Consider the following 16,366-nt stretch of genomic DNA (forward strand, 5'->3'; position numbering starts at 1 on the left):
TCCTGAAATCCATAACTGGAATCGATACCTGGATCTTGTAAACAAATTATAATACTGTGTGTGCTTATGCCATGCACCCTATCACTCTTTTTTCTACTGCCATGTAATTGATTTGTTTTGATGTCATGAACCTCAGCTTTATTTCACGGATGATTCAACTTAACAAATACCCAGGATTGTATATTATTAATTGAATAATAATATTATCTTTTAAACAATTCTTTAAGTCTGATGGAAGAGTTTGTAAACACACCAACTACCTCGAGTACATACAGGGTCACCTCTGTTCTTAACACTGCACATTGTGGCAATGGCGCTCCTTTCATGGCATTTTGAGTTTGTTTTCAAAACTAGTTTGATAAGAAGTTTGTATTTTGAAGGTCTTGATCCATCAAGGAGATATAGATGCTTCTGGTGTAAAACACTTCTGTGATTCATGTAGTAACATTGTTATGATCAAAGAAGAAGAGGCTGTAACTACGATAACGACGATGATTATTATTACTACTATTACTACTACTACTACTACTACTACTACTACTACTACTACTACTACTACTACTACTACTACTACTACTACTACTGTACTACTACTGTACTACTGTACTACTGTACTACTGTACTACTACTATTACACCTGTCAGCTGTCACAGTAAGGTTATTTTGATATCTGTTGTTCTCTACAAATCATGTCGGGACGTGGTAAAGGTGGTGGAAAGACTCGCTCGAAGGCCAAGTCTCGTTCTTCCCGAGCTGGGCTGCAGTTTCCCGTGAGTCGTGTTCATAGACATCTTCGCAAAGGCAACTACGCCGAGCGCATCGGTGCCGGCGCTCCCGTCTACCTGGCGGCTGTGCTCGAGTACTTGTGTGCAGAGATCCTGGAGCTCGCAGGTAACGCTGCACGAGATAACAAGAAATCACGGATCACCCCACGCCATTTGCAGCTCGCCATCCGCAACGATGAGGACTTGGACAAACTGCTGGGCGGGGTGACGATCGCGCAAGGTGGTGTACTGCCTGACATCCAGACCGTGCTGCTGCCCAAGAAGACACAGGGAAAGTAAACGGTCCCACCATACACAAGGCCAAACAATCCCCACAACGTAGACAAAAAAAAAAAAAACTACTACTACTACTACTACTACTACTACTACTACTCCATGGATTTTAAAATCCGACCACGATGTTGCGAGCTCTCTCAGCCAATACCTGCAAACAATATGAGTAAGACCCCTGGCACAGTGGAAATGTCGTTCTGTGGGCTATCAAGGAAAAATATATACCTGCTAGTGATCCACTCGCTCCATTATATAGCTCTTGCAACCCGACTGGATACTCCCTGGCGTGAGATTCTTCCACTTCCTTCGACTGTTCATCCACGTTGGGATTCACTCTATCTCTACCCAACGCCAAGAATGATGGCAGACTTAAGTTGGAGGTTGCTACATGGTGCACTGAGCTCTGGATCTATGATGCGGCACTTCACTAACGTCTCAGAGGATTGCTGCTTTTGTGGTGAAAGGGAAACTATATTTCACATATATACCTTCAATGCCACCGTCTTGAACCAGTGTTCTTACTGATGAAAAATCTTCTCTTGCGCTTCTGGCTTCACTTCTCTCCAACACTTTTTATCATCGGGCACCCGGTAAAGAAACTAAGCAAGTCACGAGATCTCCTTGTTAACTTTATTTTAGCCTGTGCAAAAATGGCAATATATAAAACCAGGAAGGCAAAAATTGAGAAAGATGTGGTGGAACACAGTTCTGTATGTCTGAAGGGCTTAATACGCTCACGCATTATTTCGGAGTACAAGGCGGCAGAATATAGTAACACTGTTCAAAAGTTTAAGGAAACCTGGACTATAAATGATGCACTTTGTACGTCTCCCCACAAGATATTTTGCTCTTATTTGTATAAATGTGTTATTTGGCATTCTTTTTGGTGTTCTTTGGCGTTCTTTTTTTTGGTGTTCTTTGGCGTTCTTTTACCTTCCCCTTATCTGTCTTGGTAGTGCTTTCTCTTCAAAATGCTCTACCTTGTCTACTGTAGTTCAAACCATGGACTTGCAGAGATGAGGAATTGAGCGACATTAAACTGGGAACATATGTTTGCCTGAGCTTGCATGAGCTCTGAACGCAAATCTCTGTAACCTTTCCAACAAAAGCACTACTACTACTACTACTACTACTACTACTACTACTACTACTACTACTACTACGCCACGCCACGCCATTTTGCTGCTCCTCGAGCCGTGCTATTTTCGACATTTCCTTCTCATCCTCTTCCGTTTTCGTTTGTATTTTTGGTTTATTTGGGTTATTTGAACCGAGTTGGTTCATTTTGTTACTTTACTTTGACGTCCCGTTTGAGTTATTAGTCCTTTTGTGTTCGGGCCTAGCCGCGGCGTGCGGCCGCACCCGTGTGGGACTAGATTTGCCGCGCCCGATTTGTGGCGTATCACAAACTGTTTGACTTCCTTGTTTTTGCTTAATCACCCTTGACTTTCTGTGCTATATTTGCATCGTTTTGGCGATTAAGCCGATAGGTTATTTGCTCAACGCGCGTTTGATTATCCTTTTGAGTTGATCATTAGCATACCGGTCCGGTCGTGCTAAGATAAGCAGAAGCTCGCGAACGAGCTCATTGATATTTTTTTTCTCATTTTCATTTGACGGGAAATATACCGTTAATAGTAATTATGCCTCTGGATGGTACATGGGCAAGGATGGCCGCTACTACCTCGGGTGCAGTAGCAGTAGAGTCCCTTTATACAGAGAGTAACGACATGACGATCCGGAAAAATACGGTCACGTGACTCAGGGAGCCATTTTGGAGCGAAATTCGCGTTCGCTTAACTTCTCGCGTTCGCGTGTTATGCAAGTACAATCGATTCGACTACCTACGGAAGCCTTAGTTCACTGAAAATGCCGGGTCGTTGTGCATTTGGACGCACAAATAGACATGACGAGGGTTTCAAGATGTACAGATTCCCTTCAGATCCCAATCGACGTAAAATATGGGAGAATAAAGTGAGAAGCCGGCTGCGTCTTCAAAGCTTTGCGAGGTAGGTCAAGTTACTGTTCAGTCCCGTTCAGAAAGTAAAGTGAATTATTTAACTTTCACCTTATAGAGACTACAAGTAATTCCCGCAACGAGTAGTCAATAGCTGTCATTGTATCATAGTGAAAACCGTTAATTTTTTTGTTTGGAAACATTGGATACTTTGCTTGACGGTACATTGTACTGTATTTTCTATATTTGTATTTAGAAAAAGAACGTTCAGTGCACAATATGCCAACAGTTTGATAATTGCTAGTATTAGGAATCATTTCTAGAGAATGGTTATGAATGGTTATGTTGTAAATTCAACAGGGCTGGACAAAAAGAAGAAGTCTCTGTTTGGCATTATTGTGTATTCGTGCATGCATCTCTTATTGTGTATTCGTGCATGCATCTCTTATTGTGTATTCGTGCATGCATCTCTTATTGTGTATTCGTGCATGCATCTCTTATTGTGTATTCGTGCATGCATCTCTTATTGTGTATTCGTGCATGCATCTCTTATTGTGTATTCGTGCATGCATCTTCAGAAATAGCTTGCCCATGTAGCATATCCACTTACCCTGTATTTGGTGTTGCCATTTTTTTTTTTCAGGGGAACACAAAAGTTCTCAAAAAATTCCACATAATGCAATGAAAGTTTTAATGATTGTAAAGATAAAAAGCAGGAAGTTGCTATTCATATTGGGGTCTCAACCCTCACAAGACCTCTAATTTGTATCGTTCTTCAAAATGGGAGAGATAAATGCTCAAAAAAAAATTCATCACATATTGCAATTTTGACAGCTGGACTACGTTTCATTTATTCTGATTGTACCTGGATCTGTTGCTGAATGTGGTTAACTGATGAAAAGAAAGCTGAAAAGGTTAATTTACAGTATGTGTGCATTGACCGAGAGCCTGTGTGTGTGTGTGTGTGTGTGTGTGTGTGTGTGTGTGTGTGTGTGTGTGTGTGTGTGTGTGTGTATATATATATATATATGTATATGTATATATGTATATGTATATATGTATATGTATATATATATATGTATATGTATATATATATATATATATATATATATATATATATATATATATATATATATATATATATATATATATATATATATATATATGTGTTGTGTGTGTGTGTTCCGTGTGTGTGCATGTGTGTTTTAATGTGTTGATGTTTGTGTGTATGTTTGAGTTTATTGGCTCTGAAAACGCATTAAATTTGTTACAGTTTGATAATGTTTACATTAAATTCATTTCTTTCAGACAAAACACACGTGTGTTTTAATGCCCCCCCCCCCCCACCCCGCTTTTCCTATCCTCTTAATCGAAGAGGTTAAAGATTATTTTAGGTTACAAGACTACTTTGTCACATAGTATGTTCAAATTCTCTCCAGGCATCGTGAGTAACCCAAATTATTATTGCCAACATCGCGATAATGAGGATTCAGAAATCACCCATTTTGTCACTTCTCATCAACCGCTCATTTTTTCAGACAAACTAATATCCCATTATAGGCAATCTGGAACATAGACCGACATCTCGATACAATAAAATAAATAAATAAAAACATTCACCGTACTCCCTAACCCGCCCCGTGTTTGTGCAGTGGTGCATTGCATTATACACGCATAGCTCATAGTGCACTGTGCATGTGCCGGTTCAGTGGTTCCGCACAATTGACCCCAAAATGGCGGCGTATTCTCAGTTGTCGTTACTCTGTATAAAGGGACTCTAGGGTGCAGGTGGGAACCGCCCTGCCCACCCGTTTAAGGCGTTAACAAGGAAGCACGGGGTGAAATGCGAGTTGGGACAAATCACCCAAATAGAGGCCTATGTGAACGCACTCGCTAGTGTGGTTGATCCAGAAACGATAGTTGCAGCCTCGAAAATGTATGGACAAGCTGTGTTCTTTCTTAACTCAGAGGCTGCAGCAAACAAAGCCATTGAGAAAGGGATTAGTGTGGGAGGACTCTTTGTACAAGTCGAGCCGCTCTCAAGTCTTGGTACAAGGATAATTATATCTAATATACCTCCTTACGTGCCTGACAATGTCGTGGTGCCTTTCCTGGAACGACTGGGAGTGTTGAGATCACCCATCAAGCCTGTGTCTTTGGGCTGTCATGAGCCCTATCTACAACATGTCTGGTCTTTTAAAAGACAAGTATCCATTGAATTGGGAAAGGATGCTGAATGTGAGGGGTTGTTTGTTATTCCTTTTGACGGAAAGAATTACAGGGTGTTTTATATGACAAACGAACCCCGTTGTTTTGTATGCAAAGCGAAGGATCACAGGAGAGCAGACTGCCCCACTATCATTAAAGAGGTTGCAGCTCCTCAACGTCCAGATCAGCCTCGAGATGATCCCAGCGTCACTGAAGGTAACCTAAGAGAGGCGGTTGCTCCTTTGTGCTCGAGGGCAGTGGACCCTCAAGAAAGTTCTATACCAGCTTCTCATCCCAACTCTTCCGCTGCCATAAATCAATGGCAGGCAGTGGGAGCAGGGAAGGCAAAGAGAGCACAGAAGAGGAAATCAGAACCCGCAGAGGATGGGACCACGGAACACCCTGGTACAATTGAGGATGACACGGGAAGTAATGTGTCAAAGGGATTTGTAAAGCCTCGTATTCTGAAGGAGAAAAGAGTGGTAACCCAATCTAAAGAAATGGAAGAAGAAGAAGAAGAGGAAACTATTCATCAAACGACAGGATATGGAGAGTCTTCTCTCTCAGATCCACCCAAAGACAGTTTGAAGAATGAACAGGAAGGGAGACCGTCAGGTAGTAAACCCAGCACGGTAAAGACAAACAACCTAGAGGTATCTGACTTGACAGGGCCAAACGATACTGTGATGTTGGCTCCTGAGAAAATGCATCCAATAATAACAACTGCAACGAGCTTCAAAATAAACCAGGGATTGAAACATCTACAAGAGCAGTTCTGAACCGAAGGATTAACACCGAAGTTTCAAAGGATTCTGAAGTAGCATTCATCGGTGGGACAGACAGAGAGAGGGAACCAGACACACAAGCATCAATAAAGTTGCTGGCACTGACCGACATCTCAGGTGATGTCACTTCACTCACTGTTGGCGCAGAAAGGGGAATAGTTGAGCACATCTCTATTTTACGACCCCAAAAGGTTGGATCTCCTATACCAACTGAGGAGGAGGCATCCATTCCCACAGGTGAAGCAACGTCCGCCGCATCAGAGCCAAAGGAGCGTTCCTCTGCGCCAGAAGATTATGCCAAGTCAGCCTTGAGAGACGACATGGCAGAAGACTTGACACATTGTACAAGTACACCAAAGGAGAAGGATCTTGAACCTCCAGACAGCGATGATGAGGAAAGTATTGGTGATGGGGAAGACTATCAAGGGTCACTGACTGGTGTAGAGACAGACCTACCTGCAGGACGCCATTCCTGCATTCCCAGCCAGGAGATACTCGAGTTCCTGGAACAAAGCTTGCATAGTAGGAAGAAAGTGGAAACTGCCTTAAAAAGGTGGAAATACTACAATTTACTCGTGCATTCTCGAGATGTACTGAGAAGAGAAGGACACAAAAGTAAGGCTTCAGGCTCGGCTGAACAAGTCCGAGTCAGGAAGTTTCTTTCACAACTGTTGATCTATGGGTCTAAGAATGAACCGACTTAGGTGGGGTTTTTCTACTTTATGAAAGCAAAGAATTTTGATTTACATGATGACCGCAATAAGGTTTCGTCTTGGATCATTGAACGTCAACGTTAGGCAGCTTAGCAATTTTTGGGGGAACGACTTTACAAAAGTACCATTTTTATTTTAGTGGTTCATTGGACCATATGCAATAGAATTAGGACCGGAGGCAAGACATATACAGTGTTTTTCATCTTTTTATTGGACAAAAACGAAAAATCGACTCGCACAGCATAATATCGAGCAATACATTTATGCAAATAAATCATCAGCTATTGGAGTTAGACTAAAATCGTAAATACATAAATTGCTGGACAAATTACCTTGAACAACATGTTGTCTGTTCTAAAGCTATATTGTCATTACATCCTTGTAGTTGCGTACATGTTAGATATATGAGAGGTGCGCGAGTCACAAGTATAACACATTTGTATAAACACTCGGTATTATATTGTTCTGTTCATTAGTTTGGTCTATGGGCATTGCGGAGAAACGTTTTGTTGTCTTATTGACAACCCAATGCCCGTTTGTGTCAAACTCATGAAGGATGGATGTAGGGAGGTTTTCCATGTCACGATTATGGACAGGAATCCAACGTGCATAGTTTTGATGGTCTAAGCTCTAAGGCGAAGAACCATGGGACAAGGGCCTTGAGGCACTCCACGTAGAGGGGGAAGTTTGGATCACGATGGCTCCTCACGAAGATCAGACATAACAGTTTGAAGTTCAAAATAGTGTTCCAAAACTGGATTGTTAGGGATTTCTTGACCATTTCTTGTTTCCATGATTCCATACCTTCCACGGTGTGAGGCTGTTTCGTATGGTCATATGCATCCTGTTGGAGCTTGGCTAGAGCCAGAGCAGTGACTTGGTGAGCGTGTCTTGTCCTGGTGAGATGGGCTGCATTGTGAAAGGAATCGGCTGTTCCAGGAGATGCGACGTCCAGCTTGTGTTAATGCCGACGTCCATCCCAAACCTTGTAGGTATTCGCCAATGGTATTCCACAGTGCCATTTCAATGTGCAGTCCACCTAACATGATGACATACTGATCCTCTCCGTGCGTTCGAGGCCAGTTCCATTGGATGTATTTTGCCAGTGCATAGAGTGGTGCATCCATGGCGATCACTGGAATCTGCCCAGGGTTAAGGAAGTCTGTTGCAAGATGGTTCATGTTCATCCCATGTTTTAACAAGTTGCAGCTGTTGCAGCCTTTTCATAAAAGAGAGGTAGGAGCTGTGTCAGTGTTGGTTTAACATCATCCGATATTGTCGTCCTTCCCGCGTGGTAAGCTGACCATGCGACCGATTCTCCCGTCTCCAGATTTTCCTCGGCCAACAGTTTCATCGCATGCTGCAGCCAACAAGTTTCTTAATCTCGGGCTTCATTGAGATGTCCCTCAAAGACATGACATGTTCCACTTTGTATCGCACTCACAGCTACTAATTCCTTTTTGAGAACTACTGCTGGCACAGTAGTGTAGCTGGCAGGCAGTGCGTATTTTGTGTCGGATTTTTTTTACAGACTTTGTTGATATTGAATCCTGGTGGCAACCCATGTTTGTAGTGTTTCGGTTTTGGAATAGGCTGATGCCTGTTCCATGGAATGACCCCTTCACTGTTGTACATGAGGGGTTATGATCAAGATTGTCGAGTGCTCCAACGGTAAAGAGGCCATGTCGCAGTTGAGAGGGACACACCACGCCAGTCTCTTTGATTCCCTCACAGACGGCTTTTGCCAACCGATCTTCTACCTGGAGGATTCGGTCATAGCTCACGCTAAGTCCAAGGTCATACAGTTGACTTACCAACTTCTTAGACCTGAATTGTGAGTGGATGTTCATACCGATATAGAGCGGAAATGGTGTTTCGTAGTCCGTCAGATGTCTGGACTTTGTTGTAGTTGATGTTCTCTTTTGGCAGTTGAATACGATGAGTTCGGAGATGGTTAGACACCTTTGTGAATCTGCTGATTCTTGGTCCTTCAAGTTTGCCCCATTCAACAGCATAGATACAAGCAACTTCAGGCTAGTGGGGACAGACTTTTCCTCGCAATCAGAAGTGAAGGAGCCATCAAATGGATGTCGCTCGGAGGTGAAGATTTATTGTCGAATTATTTTGGCAGCTTTGGCTAAAGCCATGATGTCACTTTCATAGTCACAATTCATTGCCTGCTTCAGCATTTCATGCATACCCTTTTCGAACACGATCACTATATTCTTTCCATCATTTTGCTCCTGGGCTTCTGGAAAATACCGAAGGATCTTCTCCTTGAAATGAACCTTGTTCATTTCTCTATCGATGCCAAGATCTTGACGTCTTTTCTCGTACATATGACGCAGGTCGGAACATTTAAAATATAAAATGCCATCCACCATGGAGTTCTCTACGTATGTAACGAGTTCTACAAAAACTCTAGCCTGGATCCTCTTCAGTTCATTGCTACCGTCGCAGGCATCCTGTTTCTGTTTCATCACTGAACGATGGTGATTTCTGTATCTTGTTATGCATGCTGGATGATATTTGGCTTCGAGTGCAACTAGATCTCCTCCCTCAATCCTGGTAAGCAGTTCTGTATCTTCCAGATCTCTAACCATGCTCCGTAGACTTGTTTCTGCATTTGGGGTCCTGAATTCATGGAGTTCTCCATTGTCATGTTTGCAGAATATGCACGCAGTCTTTTGTGGTGGTTGACGTTGTCGACGTCGTTTTTCACTGATGCCACTGCACTCTGCGTCATTTCGAACTCGTTTCTTTTCTGCTCTTTGTAGACTGCTTTTGTTGAACTTCAAATGGCAACTTTTATGCCATTGGGCCCGATTTCTAATTAGGTCATCAACCGTTAGTGTGTCTCCAAAACCTAAATTCACAGGAAGTCTGTTCAGTTCTCGAAACGCATTAACGTTTGCCAGGAAGGTTGCGTACGCTTTATCTTGATCAGTTCCACGAACATTCAAGGGGCACCTCAGTCCTTCGGAGCAGGTCTCCTGACATATCACGCATGCAAACTAGTCCATGGTGTGTCATCAGGTTCTGAAACAAGAAAAACAAATATTAGCTTTATTAAGATCCATGCATTTTAATAATAGATGCATTTAAACACAACTGTGGCCATAATAAGGTGCAAAAGTGCGATTTTTCGTTTTTGTCCAATAAAAAGGTGAAGAACACTGTATATTTCTTGCCTCCGGTCCTAAAGCTATTGTATATGGTCTAATGGACCACCAAAATAAAAATGGCGCTTTTGTCAAGCCGTTCCCCATTTTCGATAAATGTGCTGCTAAGCTGCTAAGCTGCCTACTGGGATTCCTGAGCATTCCTCTCACTGAAGGTGGACAGGGCTTTCCCTGCCTTCGAAGCCACTTTTACACCTTCAGGCTGCAGGCAATTAAACTATACCTTTATGGGAACCCAACACCACAATGGTGCACGCCGGCATCGTACTTTTTCAGTAAAGTGCTTGGCTGAGGGTATAAAATGCAAATTTTTAGTATCAACTGCACAAATATTTCCAGTGACCCATTGCCTTCTTTTTATTAGGAAATGCTGAAGGCCTGGTATACAATTGAAATGACCAGAACAAACGGTCCCCACCCAGGGAAAGACCTGCTGGAAGAGCCGCTTTTCTTGAACCCTCTCCTACAAGCCCCACAGTTAGCTTCCATCAGTGTAAGGAGAAAACTCTTGTTGAAAAATATATCCACAGTGGTTGATCTCCTAAAGGATGGGAAGAATGGCATTCTCTCACCAGAGGAACCTGCAGCAAAGGTAGACCTGCAGACAATAAGAGTTCCTTTTAGGATACTCCAAGAGTTCAAAAATTCGCTGCCTCCTGATTGCCTGGATTACCTGGAGAAGCCTTACGAAGGTGAGGAAGCTATGCAGGTTTGCCCTCCTACTTCCGTGGCTTTCACAATGAAACCGCATGGATGCGATCTTTTCCTTGCGCCACCTCCGCATAATATGAGCAAGGTCCCTGGCATGGCTGGGGTGCCCTTCTGTGATGCATCACGGAAGGAAATATATGCACGAGTAATCCACTCACTCCACTTTGTTGCGTTAGCAAATCGCATGGAGACACCATGGCATGAGGGTCTTCTGCCTCCCTTGCCTGTCCATCCAAGTTGGGAATCTCTTTATCTCTACCCAACACCAAGGGTGGTTGGGGACCTAAGTTGGTGGCTGCTTCATGGGGCACTAAGTTCTGGAGTTCTCCTGCAACACTTCACAAACACTCCTCGTGGATGTTGCTTCTGTGGGCAAGCAGGAACCATTTATCACATATACCTGCAATGTCCGCGTCTTCAACCGGTGTTTTTGCTGGTGAAAAACCTGCTCTTGCGTTTTTGGCTTCATTTCTCCCCAACACTTTTTCTTTTTGGTCACCCGGTGAAGAAAGAGTCGATCAGAGGATCTCTTGGTTAACTTTGTTTTGGCATCTGCAAAACTTGAAATATATAAAACTAGAAAGTGCAAGATTGAAAGCAATGTCGTGCAGTGTAGTTTAGTATGTCTGGGAACTTTGTTGCGTTCACGGATCACTTCGGAGTTTACGGTGGCACAATATTCCCGATCTGTCTGGAGTTTTATAGAAGTCTGGACAGTAAATAATGCACTTTGTAGTTTTTCCCCACAAGGTACTTTGCTATTATTTGTTTAAAGGTGTCATTTTGGGTTTTTGGTGTTCTTTTAACTCTCCATCTGTCTTGGTAGTGTTTTCTCTTTAAAATGCTCTACCTTGTCTACTGCGGTTCAAACCATGGACTTGCAGGGATGAGGATGTTGAGCGACATTAAACAGGAAACTTATGTTTGCCTGAACTTTCCTGAGCCCTGAGCGCAAACCTCTATTATCTTTCCAACAAAAGTAGTAGTAGTAGTAGTAGTAGTAGTACTAGTACTAGTACTACTATTAGTACTACTATTAGTACCTGTACTACTACTAGTACTACTACTAGTACTACTACTAGTACTACTTCTACTACTACTACTACTATTACTATGCCCTCCTTCATCGTATAGGGTAAGAAAGAAAATATTTTGGTCGAAGTCTTTCGGAAACCAATTTGGCAGGCCTGACATTCGACTAAAAGTGGTAAAAATTTGGAATTTGTCCAGCGTGCCGGCGATAACTCCCCTACTCTTAAATAAAGACACAGTGGGATCTTTAACGTCCACCAGATAATGCGAGGAGATAGAATAGCCAGCTTGACGTCCATCCAAGGGATAACACACTTTGTGATCCATCACCTAACCTATGAAACAACAACCAAACAGTAGATATAGTTGGATATCAGGGAATGAATCCAGATAAGACAGCTCCAAGGTAAGTAAGTATGCTACCTTTGCACTAACATTTTGGACAAGAATACAGAGCTGTATGCCACGGCCAAGTAGAATTTTATGCATATACAATACCAGCAAGCCTGTGACCCCAGACCCACCTATTATTGTGTTATTTGTACACTAATGTTATTTACTAGAACGAAACTCGTAGAGTGCATAGTCCGGCCTCGCGCGTTCATTCTGAACAAAAATACCGAACACGCATCGTTAGCTGAACACGCTACTATTATGGCCCATGTACCCAGATCATCCATGCACCTTATTATGTCACATAGTTTATTGGCATGGGTTATGTGCATCATAAATTTAATTCTTCACTCACATCAGATCATAGATCATAGGCGTAGTTTGACTTCTCTATTTGGGCGTGGGGGGGGGGGGGGGGGGGGGGCGGGGGGGGGGGGGTTCAAGGGCTTAATATTAATAATGGGTAGCTAGGCCTGACTTCCAAAATCACCGCTTGCTAGTGTAGTTGCAGTTTACGTGAAATCACAAATACAGTTTACGTTCATTATTGTTACTCACGTTTAAATACGGGATATTTTATCTTAATTGTAAACTTCAGAATTTTTTTTTTCATTTTTGTATACAAGTATACATCTTTTGTATACAAGTATACATATTTTGTATACAAGTATACATATTTTGTATACAAGTATACATCTCTTGTATACAAGATCGAGGCTCGTGTAAGAGCTAACATTGATCACAAAAAGACAGACTGACACAAAAAACATAAAACATGATAAAGGGAGCAGGAGAACAAGATTGAGAGCAGGGACATCGGGAGATCTGTGGGAGAGGGAGGGCTTGGGTGAGGAGGCATGGGAATGGGAGGGGGGGGGGGGAATTATGCCTGGAATAATAATTCAACCAATTATGCCTGGAATACCACTTTACCGATGACATCATCGTTGTCAACCTATATACCCCATGGAGAGTTGATGACATGTGCCAAGTTTCAATTTTTTTCATTGAGCGGTTTCAGAGAAAATTATGCACAAATGTTTTCCTTGAATCCAATATGGCTGCCATACCACGTGACCTATGACAGAGTTAGCAACAGCATATTCTGGGGAGTCGCTCCTATGTTTAAAGTTTTGCATCAATCGGACAAGTGGTTGAAAGAAAAACATTTTAAAATTGAAAATACATGGATGCAGACAAATAGACACACATACAGGGGCATTGCAATAGTCTCGCATCCCCTTCAGGGTGAGACTAACTAGAACAGACACTCGGTGGAGCGCATACCTCCACCAGGCTGAACAGTTTACGTTTTCTATCCCACTGATAGGCCGGATCTGCATCCGAACCTGAACCAAAATCGAATCGGCTTGTTCTTGTCACCGAAACAACTCATCTACCAAATTTTGTCATAATCTATCCGCAACTTTTTGAAATATCGTGCTATTTATCGTTTTTAGCACCACTTTTAGCATTTCACCCTTGCATTGTTTTGGCCATTTATTGATGTCAATAATGAAAATGTTGTTGTCCAAATAATTTATTTGGACCCTGCATCCCCTAGGTCATTGGCAATTAATATGGCACCATTTTTAACTTCATGCCACCAATGGCTTGAGGAGATGCGAAACTGACACACAGACATTGGATCAATATATAGGCCGATATGAAAAGTGTGCAGTGGCACGGAAAAAACAATGCTTAAATTTGACATAGGATGACGACATAATAAAGCAATACAATTATTGATAGAAGTAAACAAACCCGTTGGTAACTGTGTAGGCCTACACTAATACAAAAATGACTCGCCTCACTTAACTTGAACTAGTTATTGTTTCACAGACTTTCAAGGGATAATATGCAGGATCCGAGAGGTGGAAAAGAAATTACTTTTAGTATGGTCAAGTGGAACCTCGGGGGTCAATGACGGATAAAAGTTAAGAATCTTTGGCCTAGAGGTATCGAAGCTGTGATCCCGGTGTTCCGTATGTCGGGCGACGCACCACTGTGTGCGCCATCTCTTGGATGTATGCGGAACTGGGCATCCCATCTGCTAGCATTGACTGGTGGATATTAAAGATCCCTCGATGCCATTCATTAAGATTAAGCTCACCGGCACCTTGAACAAATTCCAACTTCACCCTAACCAAACATATAGGTGGCACTGCATCAGCGACATTGTTCTTCTATCTAACTCTATAACTCAGGTAATGATCATGTGTTCCTCAGGATGGAATAAAGAATTGCCCGACTGGCAAGGAATGGACTCTGATGTCGTGGCGCAAACTGCGTATTACACACTCCGAATGGCAGAATATTTGCTCCAAAACTTACTCCAAACATTTTCACTTTTCTTCCCCTTTCCTTCTGCCTTTTGCAAATGTTGGGTTTAAAGTTAGTGATTATTACAAAGCCTCAAGGATCAGTTCTAAGACCATCATCTCAAGCAACTATTGGAAGGACAACTATCGGAGATGGTGGTTAATGGTTAATAGTAGTAGATGGATGGTTAATCTCAATCTCTACGTGTTGGTTGTACCACCCAACGCAATTCGGGGGCCAAATCTTCCCCATTCTTCCCTGTTGCCCGGATTTATCAGGGCAGTGCGGTCACGGTCAGAGTGCCGATTGGTCCGCATGCCCTTCCCCGTTTCTTCTTCTTCTTCTTCTTCTTCTTCTTCTTCTTCTTCCTCTTCCTCTCCTCTCTCTCTCTCTCTCTCTCTCTCTCTCTCTCTCTCTCTCTCTCTCTTTAATTCTGCTTCGGCCCGGAATTTGTGATGGCTGGGGTACACCATCCTGTATGTGGGGGATCTCTGGATCGCTCCTGCGAGATCGATCGGCTGTCTCTGGCAGCGGACTTGTTTGAGAGATCTAACCGGAAACCAGGGCTATACAACAACAACATCAACAACTATTGGAAGGGAGATTCATTTAATGACCTCAATTTGCTGGTGACACAGTATTGAGAAAAATCATAGATCCTAAAAAATTAGGGACTGCAGAGTCATGACGTGGCAGATGAAGTTTCATGGTGGCAAAATGTAAGTGAGTGCCTAATGCTGAGAAACAACAGAAAAGGCCTTTACATTATAATTGGTGAAAGTAAAACAATGTGTTATACCATAAGATGATATAAGTATTATAACGGAAATGTAGTAGGCAACAAAATTCCAAAAATCCGTCGATTTCAGACAAAACACGAGATGGTAAGGTGCATCTGTAAGTGGATATCGAGGAACGGTTGCTAAAGCAGAAGCGTAAAAGACAATAAATTCCACTGGCAATGAAAACCGTAACAAAATCCAGCTTCCCGCAAGTGAAAACAAATGAATGCTAATAAAAGCAACTTCGGCTTCGCCTGTTTAGTGTTCCCATCTGTGTACATAGCTCATCGTGCTGTGAGCTCAAGGTTCAAATCTCATATACTCATGTGTTGATTTGTCTATTTCCTCATAAGAGGCCGATCTGGAGCCCGTCTTCCCTTTTCATAACTCTGTGCACACTCCACCACATTCATTCATTGTTTCATTTTTCATTCATTCATTCATTCTCAAGGCAAAAGGAATAGAACAGAGAACGTTTGCAAGGTCTCGTATCCATGAATCACCTGAAAATCCTCAAACTACCCCACACTTCCCCACTTTTAAAGTTCTACATCTCACAATACCAAATGTATCAGTTGAGTGCACCCAATATTCAGTTATTCTGGCGCTAATGAAATGTGCTTCCAAGTTAGCGTATTTGACGAGCCAAAGTTGAGACGGTTAATCTCAATAGATAGTCTAAAGTTGTATGTTCTTCCTATCGTTACAATCCAATAGGCATTTCGATGGTGTTTGTTTATAGGGGACCTAGAGGGGTCAATATATGGTTGAACCCCAAAAAAATTGATACAAAAGGTTTTTCAATGGATTCTGGTATCATTGGGCATGCTAAATAACATACTAAAAATCTAGTAACATCTGCCTTCCGGAAAGGGGTCATTTTCAAGATGGCGTCCAAGATGGCCGCCGGGAGCTTAAAATGGCCATATCTCAATTATTATTCAACCTAGAAAGGTGGTTTTGGTGTCTAACCCTAGGTTTTAGGGCCCAAGGAATCCAATTGAATCAATAAAATTACCATCAGTTAATTATTTATTGACAAGTCCAAGATGGCATCCCAAGGTGACATCCTGATCCACTAAAATGGCTCTGTCGAATAGTAGTCAACCTAGAGAGATTTTTTCAGTGTGTATACCTAGGTTTAAGGCACCCAGGAAATCATCAAAATTACTTAAATAAGCACAAAGTAATCAGGTAATCCAGTAAGCCAGGTTTACCAGCCC

General features: G+C 42.3%; 1 protein-coding gene across 1 annotated transcript; it reads left to right on the forward strand.

Annotated features, from left to right (window-relative positions):
• Window positions 1-689: 689 nt before the first annotated feature.
• LOC137413075 (histone H2A type 1-like) lies at window positions 690-1,064 on the forward strand. Its single transcript, XM_068098462.2, has one exon. The coding sequence runs from the start codon at window positions 690-692 to the stop codon at window positions 1,062-1,064; it is 375 nt and encodes a 124-aa protein (XP_067954563.2).
• The last annotated feature ends 15,302 nt before the right edge of the window (window positions 1,065-16,366 follow it).

Source organism: Myxine glutinosa, chromosome 9 (genome assembly GCF_964187855.1).
Source record: "Myxine glutinosa chromosome 9, kmMyxGlut1.1, whole genome shotgun sequence".
NCBI classification, from domain to species: domain Eukaryota; kingdom Metazoa; phylum Chordata; class Myxini; order Myxiniformes; family Myxinidae; genus Myxine; species Myxine glutinosa.